The sequence below is a fragment of the Nestor notabilis genome, unplaced genomic scaffold (assembly GCF_000696875.1).
Source record: "Nestor notabilis isolate BGI_N333 unplaced genomic scaffold, ASM69687v1 scaffold3049, whole genome shotgun sequence".
In the NCBI taxonomy this organism is placed as follows: domain Eukaryota; kingdom Metazoa; phylum Chordata; class Aves; order Psittaciformes; family Psittacidae; genus Nestor; species Nestor notabilis.
The window spans coordinates 18645-38957 of NW_009942181.1; the positions used below are offsets into that span (position 1 = coordinate 18645).

The 20313-nt window shown below is 39.2% G+C and overlaps 1 protein-coding gene across 2 annotated transcripts in view; it reads right to left on the reverse strand.

Moving 5' to 3' along the window:
* Positions 1-5218: 5218 nt before the first annotated feature.
* The window catches only part of STAU2 (staufen double-stranded RNA binding protein 2), a 118350-nt gene continuing 103255 nt past the window's right edge, over positions 5219-20313 (reverse strand). For both annotated transcript variants that reach the window (XM_010021258.1, XM_010021259.1), the window contains 2 exons: positions 7163-7251; positions 5219-6325 (listed from right to left, as the gene is read on the reverse strand). In XM_010021258.1, coding sequence (XP_010019560.1) covers positions 6232-6325; positions 7163-7251 — 183 coding nt within the window. In that variant the 3' untranslated portion in view covers positions 5219-6231. The remainder of the gene's footprint in view (positions 6326-7162; positions 7252-20313) is intronic.

The window sequence follows — 20313 nt, forward strand, 5'->3', positions numbered from 1 at the left end:
AAAAGTTCTGCACTCTTTTACTTTATATTTTGTTTCCATACAAGAGGAAGTCAACCTTGGTTTGCAATAAATTGTCGTTTTATGATAACACAAGGCAAGAAAGTTCAGTTTAAGTATGTGGGTTATCACACTTAATTCGACCTCCATGGTTTGGGAGTACAACAATGGATTAAATTCAGGCTCTACTGAAGTTGATGGACACATCTCTACTGTCTTCAGAGCCTAAAGGACTGAGCTAAAGTCTTTCCGTTTCAAAAAAATCACATGTATTTTAGGCAACAGTTAATTACATTTTTGCACCACAGACAGATGTCACATTTTGATTTCTTTTTCCCTACCATGTTTAAATATGTCTTTTTTACTTTGAACTACATTTGAAGACTTCCTATCTTTAAACCTAAATAAATTAAAAAACCCTCAAATCTATCTCCAGCTCAGCTCAAATACAGTGAATTGGGGGTAAGGTGGGGGGTGGAAACAGGCAATTTTAAAACAGGGAATTACACTACATCATTGACTTTATTATTGTTGCCCTTGAACATTTTTAACAGGTACCAGTGGCTTATAAAAAAGAAAATCTATGCTGCACATATAATCATGAATAAAAGTAAATAAGCAGGCTTAGGTGATCTGTTTTAATGCACAAAGATATTTTTAATATATTCTAGTGAGAGACATAAACAGGTTTATCCAGGTTAATTTTCCTCTTATTTATTGTGTGCTGTCAGATAAAACTTCATAGGTACTCAGACTCCCCTAGATCCTGGTTAAATAAAGAAAAGTTTGGCCCTTAAATAAATTATATTTTCAGGTTAGCAATCACGTTGTTTTGCCTTCCCTCTTCCCATAAATCAATTACTGAGGTCTATTTAATTAAGAACAGATTAGAAACATTTTCATTGTTGTTTTTTAAATTTCCTTTGTACTGAAGTGCTACGGAGTTAAAACACCAAGCACAAAAGTGCACAGCCAACCATGACTAACTGCATAAAGCAAACAACAAGCTGTATGATCAAAAACAAAAGCCAGTACCATTCATGTGGAATAATAGAAATCATACCACCAAAACACTTCATACACGTCTCATATACCGACGTACACACTTGCTCAGCTCATATCATGCCTCAGGAATGCAGTTACGAACAGAAAGGGACCTGCACAAGAGGTAAATACCCAGAGGGGAAGCTACATTTCCCCATGCCTCATCCTGATGGTACCTTACCCCTTCAGTTTGAGGTTCATCATCTGTGGGGAAGGAAAGGCAGAGCAAGCTGCTGCTCAGGACATGGTTTTCTGCTTCCAGCTGTTCTGGAGATGCCCTCAGGAAGCTCCACCAAATATACATGCCTAACACTACTGTTCAGTGAAGGTAACTTGCCATGTTTGATCTGGAAGGCTGGTGAAGGACAGTCACTATCTGTTCCCACCGGTCACAGAATGATGTTGCCTCATCATGCACAGAAAAATCCCCATGTAATGTTGCATTCAGGGCTCTGACATAGTCTTTGTTTTCACCATCATTAAAAACAACCTTACAGCCTCTGCTGATTTTTCTCAGGGGTTACAAAGGACACTTTTATTTGAGCAAAGAAAATCTTACCTGTTCATGACATGCAACTGAGAGTGAGGAAATGCTGGATGTTTCTGGGAGAGGATAAAGAGATTTTACCAAGTGTATTTTTCTTTCTGAGTTTTGTAACAAACAAAAAACCAATCTTCTGCCTATTAACTGGAAAACAAATCCAGCTTAAGATTTTTGCTCAACTCTTATTGCAGGAAATGGGAAACTTTCTGCTGTTTCATGAGGAACTGGAGCAGGCCAGAGAGAAGAGAACAACAAGCAGCCACCAGCCAATAAAATGTGCGTAGTAAAGTGCTCTCAGAGATCAAGAGCTTTGCATACACTTTAGGAAGGATTCAATTTCATTGTCACTTCAGGCCAACGAGGAAGAGATTCCATATTCCTGCAGTCATTCATCCCTACTACTCCCCTACTGATTTTTAAAGCCTGTTATGGCTCAGCTCTTTCCTTGTGCTTCAGACGGAAGACATGGCAGAGGGAACAGGACCTCCTGAGGTCCCCGTCCACTCATTATCCAAAGTCCCTTTAAAAATGTTGCTGACAAGCACGAAATCTTTTAAATACTGTGACTTCGATCAAGGGGAATTATATGCCAGCATAATTCTCTTTTGAATTCATCAGATACTCTAACTGAGGGGTAAATTCAGCTCCACTGTAAACAGAAGGCGAATGTTAGGATGGTTGGGAACAGAAATCTGCACCCTTTTCTCCAGCTTTATGTCCCCAGTGTTGCTGCATTTTGCATTTGTTGGAAGCAGCACATCTGTCCCTTTGGAAATCATTGCTATATGAGTCAATGCAAGAACAGAAACTTCCAGAGTGTGTTGAGCTGTTGACAGGCCAATGTGCAACTGGAGATGATAACTCAGATATAAAATTAACCATGTGATTTCTTGTCCTTTGAGTCCTATCAGATACCCCCACTCCCTTAGTGATAAGCCTTTTCCTGTGCAAGTTCTTATTTTACTGACCCCCACAAGGTATTGAAAAGGTAGTCTGAGAGGATACCTGAGGGTCTTATTTTCTCTTTAGCACAATTCCTCCCAATTAGTGAGTGCTATAGGTCCAAAACTGCTGACTGTTTGGGTCCTGAGTCCTTAAAGAGTTGAAAACAGTGTTCACCACAGTACCCTCAGTAATCTGCTAGATAGGCAGGCTTGCCTATGCAAAGTCTTTTTCCTTATTCCTGTCTTATTCCTAAGCATCATTTTGCATCTCAGGTCCATGTCTGTAAAAACATGGTATTTGCTCATCTTTGAAAATGCTCTGAGATCCAGGATGAGAGGTGTGGGATGTGTGCTCAATACAGAAGTAACTATTCTCTGAGCTTTTCAAACAGAAGTTTGATGAAGTCTCTACCTCGAAGAAAGTATAATCTAAAAAATAAAAATCAAAAAATATATTAACTGCTGTCAGAAAAGTAAACTCAATCCTTTTAGAACTAATAATAACATTCAAATATATTAATACTCTTCCAATGCCCATCATTAGGTAATTATTAACAAAACTAAACACAAAGATTGCTCTGTTCTATATGCCCCTATTTAAAGGCTGGTATGTAATTTTAGGAAGCAAAATCAGGGGGAAAAAAAACAGGCTACTGAAGGAAAATAAAGTGATTTTTAGATTGCTGGACTTAAGACCTCCCCAGCAGCTTTTAGATGCTGCCAGCTCAGGAATTAAGAGGAAGAGCTGTGAACCAAGGTCAGAGATGAGTCCACTGGCGGCTGTAACATCTCTGATGCAAGAACTTTCCTCAGGCTCTTGGGAGATTGCTGGTGATAATGCCAAACTCTATTTAAAGTGCATTTCTGTACATGTGTGTGAATACTGCAGGATTTTCTCTGAGAAATTTCTCATGCATGATAAGCACGTGGACAGACTGAAACCTCTTCATGGAGACAGGAACCTTGGAGTGCCATAGTGACACCAAAATAACACCGTGGAGTTCAGGTATCTTGATGAACTCCATACTGAGGTCTCTGTGATCCCATCATAGCTGTAGGGAGCAGGAACTCTTCCTTCAGGTTATGCCAGGAAAAGCTCTATGTTCACCTTCACTGGAGCCTCTTCTGTGATGTTTTTAACCTGTGGCTTGGGAGGTGCTTTAAAACTGCCATCTCTGTGGACTTTACCTTAGGCTCCACAGAACTTTCTGACTTGTGATTACAACAATTACCAGTTTTTTGAAAATAGTTAGAAATCCTGCTACTCTGTGACCCTCCTCCCCCCTTCTGCTTCATGTTTTTATAGTTCGGAGGAAAAGAGTGAGCTCCTCAAGTCAGTTACTTGTGTTGGTTTTTGTCAGAGTCAGAATCAAGCATGCTTCTGACCAACAAGAGGACCTCAGATGGTAACAGCTTCATAAGCACAATCTTACTTTACTATTGTCTGGATTGGAGACACTGAATGACCCTCTTAAGCCTAGACAGCTGGTTGCATGTGTTTGGTTCTCTGTATGTACCGTAGCAAGCCTGGCTCTCAGTGCAGAGGCCACCTGCAACTAAGCAACTAATCTGAAGTTTACTGGGCACATTTTTGTGGCTGTACTTAGAGAATGGCACCAAGAATCAAGCCACACCTTGAGCTTCTGAGCAAACCAATACAAAGTGTTTCTCTGTAGCGACGGGGCAGGGAACACACCACGGAGGTTCTGTTAATGCCAGGGAGATCATACTGCCAATCTCCTTGTCAAAGTCTCCCCAGCAAGCTCAGCTCCTGCCCTTAGGACAGAGAAGGGAAGGGTTTGCCTCTTCCTTTTGTTCTTGTTCTCCATGGGAGAGGACAGTAATGCCATTTGTATTCTGCATACTGGCAGGTACTGGTAAAGCACAGATTAAGCCTGTTTCTCAGCTCTCTGAGCTGGCTGCTAAGGTGAAGGAGCAGTAGAATTTCTGCTCAGGTTGGCAGTTAGGCCCATAACATATCCCTGAGAAAGCTGGTGTGCAAGAGCTAATTATTTTTGAATGCTGCTGCCTGAGTAACTTGAGTCTGCCAGGTGCCAAATGCCTCTGGAAAGCTCCCAGTTCTGCGGGAATTGAAAGGTTCAGCTTGTTCCTGACTCTTTTACGGAGTCAGACCCTAGGAAACTGCAAGCTTTTAGCGCAAAGTCTCCTCATCTGCTGGGGGGAGAGTAAATCATACCTGTGAGAAACAAGATGTAGAAAAAAGGACTTCAAATTTTTAGTGGCCAGTGATTCTGTAAGAACATGATGCATGTTACCCTAAAAGTTTATCCTGGAGGTGAATCAATGCCACCGTACCTTGCACCATTTCCTTACATTGCTGTTTGTCTGCTTTCCTGCATGAGTCACTTGGGTTGTGATCCCTGGTTTACATGCTTCTAAAATCTTGTGCAATGCTGTCGTGACGGTTGCGCAGTGGGTTTATGTGTTTTCTGCATTAGGTTTACATTAAATAAAATATCCGTATTATGGACAAATAAATGACTTAAACGCCAGGATGACTGGTCTAACAGAGTAAGTTTGTAAAAGGTGGTGACACAGGGAAAGGTAGATTGAACCCTGGCTTTGGTGTGTTAGCCAGTCATTCCTTAGTTTATAATTGGGATTTTTTCACTTCACTCTCTTACTTGTCTACCGGTGAATGATAAAGAAAGAGACGACACTGTCATTGTACACATGAACTGATGTGGTTTTACTGCATTTGACCACACACTTAAAAGAAATATGCTGGTACAGAGTAGACACAGGTCTCATCTCTGCTGCCACTCCTTTCATAAAAGAATGATCTTTACATCAACAGCTTTCCATCCTTTTCTTGGTAACATTGCAGTCCTACCTTTTGCTCTTGGTCCAAATGCAGAGATTAAAAACACTCAGTTGATGCAAACGGTGGGTTGATACAACACACAGAATGGGGTGTAGATGTGCTTCACACAACGGAGAGCAGAACTGAAGGGGAAAATGTTGCTTGGAGGCAAGACGCCTCTTTAATTGATTATGGCAAGGAAAATCAAATACCGTATCTGCTTTTTTCCTGGAGTATATAAAGATTGATCATAACTAACATCTGTTCATGTTAAGCAAATTCTTGTCATGATTTAAACTTCTGTTTGCATACAACTCTGAGTAGTGCATCTTAAAGTCATACATATTCATATAGAATGAAGAATGCATGGCTGCATAAAAAGGTAAGCTGTATGACTGTATATGAAGACAACAACTACAATTCTCACAGCACTGTCATTGGTTAATTTTAAAATATACAAGCATTATTTAAAAAACAGTAAGCTGAACTTAAAACTACACTACGAAAAAATTGTATAACTGAACCAATGCTGACTTGTTTTGCTCAATACTAATCAATTTTAAAGTTTCCCTTTTTTCTCTAACACTTTTTGTTAATTAGTTGTTATTTTGACCTCCAGTAACACTATCAGACTTCTTCTGCCTCTGGGCAATTGAGTTATGCTCTGATCTCGAGTTCTACGGGAAATGTTCAATTTTATTTTCTTCCACAGTTGAATAAACAGTACCATGTATACTATCTCTTGTGTTAGAATAGCGTTGTCTTCACATAAGACTCAAATAATGGTATTAGTCATTCATTTCCTTGTACACATACACCCTATTGCGTGTTGACAGGTTTATAAGGATGCAGTGGCAGCCGTGGGTGCTGGGAAGCTCCTAGACGACAGCCTTTGAATCCTTGCAGTCCTGAGCAATGGTGCCTGAGTTAGTCTGTTTATTGTCTGCTTTCTCTCCCAGATGCTTGACTTGTCTGAAAGATTAATACATTAACAAGAGTGGTAAGGTCCAGGGTTGCACATCTTTAAGACATGTTTATTACCAGATGGCACATGAGATTCAAAGGTCACTGTGGAAGGTAACATTTTAAAGTGAAACAACAATATTTATGTTCAAATACTATGCTGATGAGATCATATGGAAAAATGTCTCTGATTAAATTAGTTTATAAATAGCCACAATATATCTACTGAAAATTCCAAATGCCACTTTTAGTCTTCTTTCTTTTATTCTATTACTTCCTAATTTATTTAGTAACACAAGACTACCTTCTTACATAAACAGACTAGCAGCTGGAAAAAAAGTCTACGCTGGACAGTCAATCTCACTTTCTTAAATAATTGAAAAGCCAGTGTGAAACCTGGTTCTATTGTCTACTACTTAAAGCTAGTATTTCACACAAGAATTTTTTAAGACCTGAAAGTAATTTTAACTTTCAAATTCTCTAGGGTAAAATTCATCTTGCAGGCTTATTTGCAAATAGCTATCCCTATTTACTGGTAATATCATGTGATAAAACACATCTGACAAAAATCATGTTATGCTGATTACACAGAATCCTTACAATGAAAAGAAAATCCTTTTCTTTCAGATTTCCATAGGAGGATGGACAGTCTCATAGCTCATTAGTAAACACTATCAGTAATGCTAAACCTGAAATCTTGTTTATCCTCTCAAATTGTCATAAACTACATAAATTCCCAAGGAAATAGTTTTGCACAAGTTAAAAGGTCAGCTAAGCTCTTAATTAGCATTTCTTATCTACCATGCCACGCAGGCATTAAAATACAGAGAATTAAATGGTACTTACTTTTCATGTGATCCGTTTTCAACTTTCATAGCCCCTTCCACTGGATCCAGTCCTTGTTCTGAAAACTGTTTCAAGGCACTTAACGCTGCCTAAAGAAAAAATGAGTTGTCAAAAACCCCAGTGACACCAAGTGAAGGTGTGTATTTTGATATCCTATATTTAAATAATTTCCTGTATATTGAAGCCATTTAGGCTACAGAGCCTAAATGTACACTAATATAAAGATGTGTGCATGCATGGCTTTGACAGCATCATCTTTTTCCTAGTATACAAGTAACTTTTGCGTTAATGCAAGCTTCATCACCTACATGAAGAACAAGATAAACTTTTAGGATTCTTGCCTCGCTGGCCTGTCAAGTCTCTCCATCTTCCCCATGTGCTTTCCTAGAGTGCACGCTTTCCAGAGCTTGTCCTGCAGATGGTTGCAGAAGGTGTGAGCAATGGGAAGAGGGTCAGCAGGACACTACCGACACTCCAAGGCTGGATCTCAAACAATGCAGCAGACTGATGTCTTATACATAGGTAGTGAAGTGTGCTAAACAGGATAAGCTAATATGGGATGATTATGAAGTATCAGCAATAGAAAAATAAAAGATCAATTTTCAGCTGACATTTTTCTGTACAAGTGCATTCTTTATTGACCAGATTGTCTCTCATCTATATGAGTCCTGCTTTAGGACTCAGAATTGTTCTTCTCTCCCCCAGCCGCTTTGATAAAAGAAAAAAATATTTTTTTGTAATTAATTTAGCAAAAGTTGATTATGAAACTCTCAGACAACATGTGGCTGACTTTGAAAACACGCCCAGCACCATAAAACAGTCGAGGTCAGTTCTGTCTTGAAGGTGAAATGTCAAGCAGAACTAAAAAGAGGATTTTTCTCTTTAATCATTCTCACCTAGATGCATTCAGAACTAATCACTGGAGGGAAAAAAGGTAACTTTTCACTAACACTGTCACCTGAAGTAACATCTCGAACACTGGAACTGTCTGCAGGCCCTATGGCACTGTTCATCAGAGTGAGGCAACAACTGCTGTTTAGAAAATTGGAAGTTGCTTTCTTCTTAATTGTTGGGACAGAAAGAATGAATGTCTCTATCTTCATTTCCTCTTCCTCTTGGAGAGCAGGGACTCTGTCCAGAACAGGAGCTGCCATTGTAATGAAGTACAAGATTTGCTTTTGTACTAATTCTTTGCCTGGCTTCTTTCAACAGCTCCTTCCCTTGAAAGGTATGTTTATACAACTTAAATATTATTAGACAATGTGTATTTTGGTGAGATGAATAACAGTGCAAAAATTGCCAGGCTGCCCTACAGTAAAAGACCAGGTGTCCCAGATTTGTCTGTAGTAATGATTAGCTGCAAAAGCTTTAGAAGACTGTACAAGGTACTCTCACCCTTAATGTGTGAAGGTGAAATCTTTCTAGTTTGTGAGGTTTTATGGGTTTTTGCCCTAGTGAACAAATACAAAGCTAAACATTTTATAAAGTGTCTTGGTAAACCTCAGATTATCACTGTTACTTGCCCATCTACTCTATCTTTACCATGTGTTCTGGGACCCCTGGATCTGACAGCTAACCTGCTCCATACTTGCTCCTTTTTCCCATCTGTTGACATAATTTTCTCCATCTTAAAATCTCTGCTGCCTGCATCATTGTTTTTATTCTTTTATTATGTTACGGCTAAGGACTGAGATTCAACTTCACCTCAGTAACAACTTCTCCCATCTTTCACTTTTATCACCTGTTGAGTTCCTCAGTGAATGAATCCTCCCTTTCCTCATTTCTTCTGGTTTTCTTGACATGTTGATATATTTGCATTTTTATAAGACAGGTCTTTCTCTTTCACCTCGGTGTCTCTTGTAGCTTTAGACAAGCATTCTCAACTCTCTTATAAGCTCTAACCACCCTCTGCCTTTCCATCCTTGATCTTGACTGCACAGCAAAATCACTGTTTGTTCAACCCAAATTTCTCCCAGCAGTAACAAGGGTTTTCATCTACTCTCAACTTCTCCATTTGTTCCAGTAACCTGACACATTTCTTCATCCCAGTTTCTCTCTTCACTGTCTCTCCCTGGGGTCCTTTTCATCACAATGCCAGCATTACTTATCATGTGAGGAAGGGGAGTGATTTGGGCTCCTATGCTTCCTTGCACAGGACTACTTCTCTCTCATACTTCAGTTGGTCACAGGTTGGCAATTATGAAAGCAAGACTATTCAATGGGTAGGGACTGGCACACAAGAATCTCCTGTCTTCTTATGTCTATTTTTCCTGGTGCACATTAGCAAAACAATCAGGATCTCCTTTCTTCTTACGTATGGTAATCCAAAAACCATTACCAGGTCGCACTGCAAAGAAGCTGAGACATGTGCTTCTCCTACATAGTTTAACTACAATCTCATCTGTTTTTTAACCCACCTTGTTTACTTTTTTCTATCCATTCTTAGCTTCCGGGTCTGATGTGTGAATTGTAAACTTTTTGTGGAAGAACTATCTGTTTGGGTTATTTGTTTGCACAGTGGCTTGGACAAAAAGGTCCTGATCATAATTGGTAAGAAGTAGAGCCAAGAAATGTTTCATTCAACATTAGATCACAGGTTGACCCTATGATATACAGAACAGCCTGATCTTGATCAGTGGTCACTGAAATACCCACATTATCAAGAGATTAATTAGACCAACCCAAACTTCCTAATTCTTTTACAGAATTGTTCTGAATATGAGTACATCTGTTATCTAGTACTATTTTACTCATAGAATTGGCTATTGGAAGGCATACCACACAAATTACAGAGAAGTTTTCAGGGCTGCTTTCCAGAAAAACTGCTTTGGAACTCCCTGGAGTTAGCCACTATCCCAATAGAAACAGAGGGCATCTCTTCTAACGGGAAAGGAAGTACTACAATATAACAAACTCTTTGCCTGTAAGCATGATCATTACTATATGGGTGTTAAGGAAGCAAATATGGAACAGTTAGAGGAAACATATAACACGAAGGTATGATTCAAGGTGTTAGATAATAAGCATGTTTAATACCAACCCAACATCCAAATCCTAAGCTTGTAACATGGTGCAGTCTCTTTTCTCCATGTCACCATTTTTCAAGCCATACCCTACCCCCCCCCAAAAAAAGTGATATAAAAATAAGATCTCAGATGTATTGTATTTCTGAAACCAAATATCAGTGGAGAGAAGCTGCAGGAAAGCAGTCCTGTACATGTGTCCTTGATCTTTCAAACAGAGGTGTCAGGAAGTTTGTGTGAGCACTGTTGAAGAGTCATCCCTCTACACCATCTCTCACTGCTAGATTTCTCACATTTGATGCCCTGGAAGCTGACGATATCTTCAAAAGCTTATGCTTCTCACTACCAAGTCCCACTCCCCACATATTCTGCCTCAGTCTCACATCTTTCCCAAGCCACTCCAGTGCACCTGGTCTTCCCCTCCCTACTATCCACCCCAGAGCTCTGACTTCTTTTACAGCAGAGGTGGTCACCTCTACTTCTTCACTTCAACTTCTCCCCCTATCCAGGCCCCTACTTTTTTTTCCTGTTCTCCCACCCAGGACCCCCAGCTGCTCCCACAGCTAAACTTCCCTTCTGAAAGTCCTCCCCACCTCCTACGTCCCACAGTCCCTCTTTATCTTCCAGTTTCCTAATGCATTCCAGGTTTATATGAGTTCTAATTTCTTTTTCATGGAGCCATATCTTTCTCTCCATAAGATACCTGTGAGGGAAGCCTAACCACTTATACCCCAACTTTTTCAACAACATTTGACTTTAGGGAAAGTTTCTTTCCTTTTTAAAATGTCCATTTGTGGGATGTAATTGAAGGGCAATAGAAAAATGGCAGACAGAGCCTTGCAGTGTCTTAAAAACTCCCCCTTTTCTTTCTCCATAGCCTGCTTACATCTGGAAGGACCAGCAAAGCTGAGAGAAGCTGGTAAGTTAGCAATACTTTGGACTTTGATAGATGTCCTTAATGTTTCTCCTCTCCCTGTTGTGCCCCTAGACAGACATGAAGATGCTGGATTCAGGAAGGAAGCTGGTAGCTGGGAGGCTGTGACCTGAATAGTCAGCAGAGTGTCACAGAGCCCAAGTACACCGCAGTGAAGAAGAGTTACAAGCAGACACTGGGCTAATTTAATCCATGATTCAATTCTATTAGTCCCAATAGATTTACACCACTTGGCTTAAATATAACTTGAGAATGGCAGATAACTTAGGTTAAACGAAAAGGAAAGAAAAGAATGGAACATTTGACAGTGAATCTGGTGAACAATTTCCTCTTTTAAAGGCTCAACACTTCCTTCCATTGATATTTTTCTTACAATAGAGCATCTGCACAGATACAGAGAAATTTTTCTCTCCCCCAGAAGATTTTACAACTGTTTTGTGAGTGAAGCCCCATAGGTTACAGAACAGATGTCCTTACACATTTCTTGTATCACTTGTTTTCTGTGTAGCTACAGCAGTGCCAAAAATACGATGCCAACAGGATGCACCGCACTGCTAGCTGTTTGTCTTGGCTGCCATTTCCATTATTAGTATGTGTGTGTATCAGGATGGGGATGGATGTTTTCAGTCATTTTTTAGCTTTCCTCAAGTCAATTGCCAATTAGTAAATAGCACTGAAACTTGTGAATATTCTTCCTGTTTCTCACTCTGGGGATTAAGCATCTTATAATGACAATCTAGTAACATTAGATCATTCTCTTAGCAGGAACAGCAGACAGGCACTACACTAGCCCATGTGCATGTAAGACTACATCCTCATGATAAAATGTTCACATGTTTATTTTAGCACAGTATGTGGTTTGTGATCTTCCTCTTAAATCTAGATTGCATTTCAGATTATTCCATGAAGCTGAAAATTGTAAAAGTTTGTTGTTCTCTGTGGCCCTTCCAGTTGACTTTACCAAGGAGGTCTGAGAAAATCCTAATAAACACACTGCTTGATACTGTCAGTTTATTGGTAATATGTTTCCTAACATCAGTTTTCTAAGTACATAAAAAACATATTCAGCTTGGCCTTAATCAGTGTTTTCTGAAGACATAAGATTATGTGCAGAAGTAGTTCCTCTGCAAAACTGAATTAAGTCAGGGTCCAGAGTAGGTCATGAAGCACAAGATTTTACTATCTGTAGTAGCTGGGTCTTAGTTCAAGGTTGAGTTTGCAAAGTCAAACAGCTCATTGTGGCCACATGCCATATACATGAACAAGTCTCAAGCTGTGCCTGAGTATAGGCCTGGGAAAATACTCATATGTCAGGTTACAGTGATAGACAGGTATAACTCTAATCCTCAATTTCACTTGCAAGCCAGAAGAGTAGAGAACAGCAAAGTTAATGCATGAACAAAACAAGTGTATTTACAAACAATTGGTACTCATCTGTTTTCTAAGCCAAGAGAAAAATGTCCCCCTAATAAGGGAGGTTCTTCCCCTCTCCCTGACACTTGAGGCCTCAAAAAGCAGTATCATCTGTGCAATAACATTGCAGCAATGCAGTCTGCATCAGTAATGAGATACACTTTATGATTTTTTAATATGTGGATTTAAATTTCACATACAAAGGCTATTGAAAAAACCCCAACGATACCACAGCTGTAGAGGTGAGACCAAGGACTTAGTGTCCCAAAGCTGATCATCTATTTAAATTTGTATGTCTTCAAAATTACTGTTCTTGGTGATTGTTTTTGCTTTCTCTTGATGAAGAATTTTTTGACCAAGCTTCCACCTGGCTTTCACTTGTCCACACCCAAAACTGCATGTGTACAGAAATCCACAAAGGGAAGATATATTTGATTGTACAGACTTACATATGTAGTTATATAAGTAGCTAAAATTTGACTCCTTACCATGGCCATTTCACTTTCTTGGAATTACCAGGTTGGCTACATACAAGCAAAACAAAAACTAGGTGATGGGTATTGCAAAAAATCCCTTCTCCCCACAGCTTCTCTTATAAAAGAATTTACTATATTGCAAGCAATAACTTCTGCTAGTTTTCGCCGCTTTCCTCACAATGTGCCATTCTCCCCAGCTGATTAGATTTCATGTGAACCAATGTTAACATCTATTTAAAAATAAAATTCAGAAAGGCTTTTCACACTGCACAATGTAAATCTTAATTAAATGACTTTAAGCCCTTTCCTCACAGAGTTTATGATATGCTTGAAAAACACAGGGTTATAATCTGATTAACTCATGTAGTTTACATGGAAATACCATTTTCCAAACTGATTAATCTCTGCACAAAAGCATAGTCACCTGACAGGCACTACAATTAAGGCTCCTGACTGCACCTGTCAAGAGAAGCAGCTTGGAGGATAGAAGGACACCACTATCTTCAAACAAAGCATGATGATTCACAGATGTAGCTTAGAACAAGTCCCACGTAGCAGTTAATGCTACCCTCAGGCAACTCATGCAGCCAGAATTTAAATGACACACAATCCACATACAGCCTGACCTTGCCAGCTTTCTGGGGGTAATCCTAAAGTAAGGATTAACTGTTCTTGAACAATTTTTCCAATCTATTAAGTAAGCTTCTATCAACAGCAGCATTCATGTTACCTTCTTCCACCTAGCTTTATTGGACATATGTACTCACTCCTCCATGCGTCTCATTATTCCCAGAAGTGGACAGAGTGAAAGACTGTCTTCAACGTGGAATTTTATTTCGATAGGTTTTTATCTTCAAGAATCTACTTGAGAGACTGCTTGAATTAATAGTAGAGAGAGTCAAGTAGGCATAGTTTATTTTCACATGTGAACCACCACACTAGAATCTGACTGCCATTCTTGGGACTATGCCATAATTCTGCAACTCCAGTGATGTGAGGACTGAGGGAAAAGGGTATTTGGAAGCTTTTGGAAGCGTTCTACATGTCTACGCTTGGGCATTTGCCTCTGTAATGAAAGGTTTGTAAAGCAGAGTTAAAGCCTTTCACTCTTCTCCAGCTACATCTCTTTGGAGACACTGTAATGATGTTGCTCAGGTGAATCAGATGGGACTTTGAGCAACCCTGGTCTGTGGGGGGTTGGAACTAGATGATCTTTAAGGTCCTTTCCAACCCAAACTATTATATGATTCTATGAGTAATGAATGGCAAATCATTCCTCAAAGCCCAAGAAAGAGCTTCATGATCATCTGGGGTGAGACAGTTCTATTGCTTTAATGGTGATACAAGAATTTCTAGTCATAAAGAGAGAAAGACATGCTGAAAAGCACCTAATTTTTGAAATAATTAAAATGTGTGGTTTTGTATGAAGAGTATTTCATAAATAAGAGTGAATGTCAAGCTTAATGAATTTACCATTAATGCAAGACATTAATCTAGCATGGAGAGGTTAGTCTAGTTGCCAAGTTTAGGTTGCGTTCTTACTTGTGGGTGGGAGTAAGAGAGGAAAGGATTGCTAAAAGACCTATAGGGGCTCTGACTGTACAGGACTGTTCTTAAACCTGTTACCTTCTCAGAATCCTTCCTCTTCACATATTTTCAACTGTGAGGAGCAACATTTACAAGTGCTACCAAAATGCTAACTTTTGCCTCCATGGTTATCTATGCTGGAAACCAGTAATTTGGCACTTCTTCATGAACATCTCAAAAGAGCTTTCAGGTTCATTGCCAATATTGACTGAGGTGTGTCTGCACTCTTTAATGGCGATGTGAAGTGTGAAAGTTTGGCCCCAGTATCAGCAGTTAAAATAAATCCCAACCAAGCCTCTTTTGTCAGATAATTTGGGTATCTTTTCAGTGTATATTCTTCAATTCTGGTCTAGAAATCTGGAAGTTCTTTTAAAGTAAATTTATTTCTAAACTCAAAACTTTATTTTTTTTCTTCAATTGTTACAGTTGAAAGAACAAAGACAAAAAGAATCATGCATCATTACAGCTTACTTATGAACATGAAAAATATCTTTAAATTAAATTCCAAGTGTTTACACTACATATTTATACACATATATACATCAGACAAAAGCTACTTAAACACTGACTTTCAGAAGGAGGTAGACATCTACGTAATATAGGTTCTTTCAATAATTAGAGACTTCCAAATGAGATCATTTAGATGGCCAGTTATTGCATGGGTAGGTAGAGGTTTGAGTCATGCAACTGTGAGAGCACTCAAGCATGGTTAAGAAGCTGCAGATAAAAATTATAGATTTTAAGAAACATGGCTTTAAACCTAAAACTGAATACAGCACAATGTATATCCTCAGGCAAAATCCTGCACCAGCACAGAAGAAAGGCCATGAATCACTGTCTCTTTCATCACCGATGGCTGGAAAATATCCTTGTCAGCTGTATTCTCAGAACAATATAGTTTATTTAATTATTTATTTATAGGCATTTCTCCACATCACTGCCATAGATTTGCAAGTCCATTGTCATTAACTGTATTGCAGGAGATTTTGACCTCTGGATTTTTAATAAATGGATTGAGGTTCTCGGCTATGTAAGAGTTCATGTTAACTTCGAAAATATGCTGCAATAGACAAACCTCTCCATCTGTCTGACCTCCACAGTTCCATCCTGTTTTTAACATCACTACTACAGCCATCACTACATAGCTAGCAGTACATAAATGAGCCTAAGACCATATCATTGCCCACCAGGGAATGGGCTCTGACCAATATTAGCAGTGTAGATATAGCCAGAACTCTTTTAACAAAATGAATGAGCTCTAGACTGAGTTGTGTTTAAATAAGATACAAGCATTTATTCTGTTAAGTGGTTTTCTTAGGTAACTGCTCATGTAGAGTGGTTCAAAAGATTGTTAAGAATTCTCAAAGATCCACACCAAATTAGTATACAACAAAGTTCAAACTATCAAGTATTACTCAATGCTTACTTCAGTGTGACTACTCTTCCACTTACTTAGTGAACTGAACTTGTAAAACACACTTGCTGGTTTTGGGGCTTTTTTTTTTGCAAATATCCTTTTCTGCATGAGGCAAAATGGCACTAAAGACCAGAGGTTGTTTTATTATTCCTGCTTTTAAAGAGAAGGAAACTGAAGTGAAGAAGAGAGTGCATAAGCACATAAAGGGCTGGCCCAAGGTCAGGCAGTAAAATCAGAATCAGTTTTACTAGTCTGTATACATTTTATCAGAGCCCGAGATAGACAGAGAGAGATTCTAAAAAAAAAAAAAAACCAAAAAAGAAGACAAAACAAACACCCCCCCCCAGTATTTTATGATAAAAAACAAAAGAACCATCTACTCTGAAGCCATAATTTTAATTCAAATGTCTCATTCCTGTCACTATCACCCAGTGAGCTATAATCTTCCCATTAATGCTAAGCATTTTGCATGACATAGTGGAGAAGAAGACTCCCTTTTAGGAAAAGAGGACAGCGGAGAGCTTCTAACAAATTTGTTTTGCTGAAACACTCTAACCAGTACTTTTTCCCCTCAATGTTTTACAAAAATACTTCTTTTTTTTGCTTTACAGCTTGACATGTTTCTGTTTCTAAAGACCGTCCACTTTGCTTTAGACATGGGAGTAATTTCCTAAATATAAGATTCCCTGGTTTGAGCAATTTTAAAATGAAAGAATATTTGTTCTCTCATACCAAGACCATTAGCTTAGATTTTAAGTGCATATCAGCCTAAGCATGACTAGAAACTTTGGTTTGAAGACAAAAGAACTAGATTACACCTCATGTAAAGGACTGCCCACTGGCTTCTTCAAGCAGCGCATTATATACGTGGAACAATGGGGAAGCAGGCTGTAGATTCCTGCATTACAACATCTGTAATGAAGCCCATGTACCAAATTGTATTGTATCTCTGCTCCTGTGTAACTCTACTCCTGTGGCCTGTGTATCGGCATTCAGAGGAGGATACTTCCACCCTCAGAGCCCTAACAACCAATCCCCCCTCTTCATTCTCCAAGTCTCATTTTACAAGTGCGCATGTACATCCAACAAAGTTCCAAATCTAGATTGACAGCTAAAAGCATTATATTTAGCATATATGGTATGTAATTAGAAATTTGAGTGTTTCCAAAAGGCAAAAGTTTTGATTCTGATCTCAGGGTATTTTTACACTGCATTAACTGGTACTTTTCTCCTAATTGAAGTTGATTTAAGTGAGATCAGAGTCAGGCCCAAGAGCTACAGGCTGAACTTCTCATCTGAAGTAGTTTGTAATGTAATTTTGCCCTTGCTAACTGTTGATGGCTTGTCCTCATCCTATTTTAACCTACAACCATCAGCTCCTTTAATGGAAGTGTCTATAAAGATCTTCTCTAAAATATGCTTTTCCAGCACACTTAATGTCTTTTAATGTCTTTCCAATTAAATCCAGATGTGAAAAGCTTAAGGAACAGTTCTCAGGACTGAAAAAGATGACATAAATCTTGCAGCTGACAGAGATCCCACTGAGCTCAGTTGGGGAAACTCACAGAGGACTTCTTGTGGGCCAGAAAAGCTGCTGGGTATAAAGACAGATGTGTATACTCCTATTAAAAAAATTTAAATAAAAACTGACTCCTGCAATGAGGTATCCACAATTATCAGGGACATTACTAACTCAATCCCTCATGTGCTGAGCACATCCTGTGTGGTACAGATTTCCCTCATCTTTTCGGGAAGTTTATCAGAGTTGAAGGGGGTCACAGCTGTTCGGGAAAGAGCCCTTCACCTTTCAGGATTGCATCTCTTAAACCAGTGCAGGGGCTGATTCTGGAAAACACTCTCTGTCTTGGTCTCATACTGCTATCAACAGGCAGATAATGCGCTCAGCAAAGCGAGGCTCTGAATTTCTGCCCTCTCTCCTTTACCTCCTCCGTAATCAGGGTAGCAGATTAAACTGTTGCTTCGTTACAGAAGAGTCCCCAAATGTGCTATTAATTATAACTTCTTACCAATCTGATGGGAAACTGGGCATTCCTAGTAGCTGACTACCACTGCTGGGCAAGTGCTGTTTGTGCAGCTGTCAATTTGGGGTTTATTTTGCTGTAATCACTTGTATGCTCTCAGGATTTTTTTATTTTTTATTTTAACAACAGGCGATCATCTTATTTTGCCCCTCCTATACTGTAAATGTGGGCTCAGCTCAAGCCACATCTTTCAGAAGGACAGAAAACAACCCACGCAGAGCTTGTATTAAAGAAAGTCTCTAGAAAAATGTCCCATGAGCACAGCTTTAATACTTTCCTACCCTCCTGCTACTTACTCAAGTTTTTTCAAATTGGTGAATTATCCAGATAGATCAGTGACTTTAAAAAGCTACATCCTCATGAGATACCAGAAGGAAAAAAGGAAAAATGTTCCAAGAGAGAAGAAAACCCCATTCCTAACTGAAGATTAAGTTTGAGTCCACATTCGTCGGTGACAGGAACTTCAGTAGAGATATTTTGGACAGTATTACTTAATTGCATTGCATTTTTCTAATTCCCCTAGAAAATTTTTAGCACAGTTTGGTGTCATGAGTGAGTGCATGGAAACATGAAATGAGATACCTGAATAAAGTACAATCTTACATACACAAGTACAGTAAGTGATCAAATATGGGATCTGGACAACAGTGCAGATGTAACACTGAAAGTGGTAGGCTCCCAAACATACACGTAAGAGCTCTTGAAGATAAAATTACTCCAGTTCTCAACTTGCTTTATTTTCCACAATGGCCAGCACTTTTCAAGTTATCACTCCTGCAGAGCTGAAGGCTGGATCTGACTCCCACCAAAATCACTGCTTCATGACCATCACTCAGGAGACACAAGGGATGCCCTTCCCTTGGAATGAGCCTCTGCCTCCGCGAGGATCCCACTCTTGGCTAGCTCAGGGAATGAGCTCAAATCTCCTGTGCTTTGCTGCCAGGGACCACCAGGCCAGCTCTGATTTATAGCTTTTTCTTTGCAGTTTTATGATACAAGAATGTTCACTTGTAATTACAACAGCATTTTGTTGGCTCCCTGCCTTCACTTGGGTATTCACAACACCATATCCTTCATTCCAGCCTTTTTATGTCAAGACCCAAAATTTGAGAAGTACATCAGACGTATTACGGAGATGCTGCAGTTCTTGCTACTCCTCAAAGAGGGGACTTGTACATATTTGTTGGGGGGACACATGACCAGCTGGGTAGGACACTGAACTAGGAGTCAGGAGGAGAGCTGATCAAACTTCTTTCTCAGAAAAGCACTAAATCAAGAAACAAACCTTTTTATGAGAATATGTCAGTTTTGAGAAAAGGTATTTTAGGCCCAGGAGAGGCTCTCCAGTCAAAATATCACAGACAAGCACCATACATAACCACTGAGCTTGGCTATTCTTGGCATAGAACATTCGTATACTTGTTGGTTTTTTGGTGTGAAAAAAATTCAAGAGGTCTCTAGTTCATTTCAGCGTGAATGAAAATACTTGAATATGATGGGTTTCTGTGGGATAAAAAATCCATTTGATTCAGGAGACAGTGACTCTGCCACTAATCTGCTGTGTGACCTTGGAGAACCATTTTACTCAGCATTTTCCAGACATATACTTAGCTTCTGTGGTATCATCAGGCAGTACACTTCCATCACTTCTGGTGTAAATTTGATTTTCTAACTTTTGGTCAAGGCATACACTTCTTCAGAGGAAATTCCAGGTATTTTAGATACCATTTAATAGTTAACTGCCAAACAATTTCCAAGTCTTTTAAACACAGAACAGTTCTGTGCCAGCTTAATTTATAGAGCCATATATGTCCCATTTAAAGTGGCTGTGATTAAGAAGAAACACTAAGCTTAGATTTTTTCTACTAAATGAGAAAAGTTTAAAGCCAATAAAGTATCTAGGATTTTAGCTGGGAGATTAAATAAAGGGCACATTTGTTCCTGGTCACTGAATTTTTAAGTTGGGTCTGTTGCTCCTGCTGTTAATCTTCTATACATTCCTTATTAGCTTGTAGCATCCAGCAACCCTCGCCCTGAGTGTTTGGAATCAGAGGTGAACTGCAAGATAACATCACTTTTTGGGGAGGCTCAAACTGCCCCCTATTCTGACAGGAAGTGGCAGCTGAAGAAGTTAATTTTTAAAAACAGGACTTCTTCCACAGACCTTTTATAATTTTAGATTAGATGTATAAATTCCAATTTACCATTTGGATCTGAGGATTATGACAACATCTGAGAAACCTGGAAGATGCTGCTGAA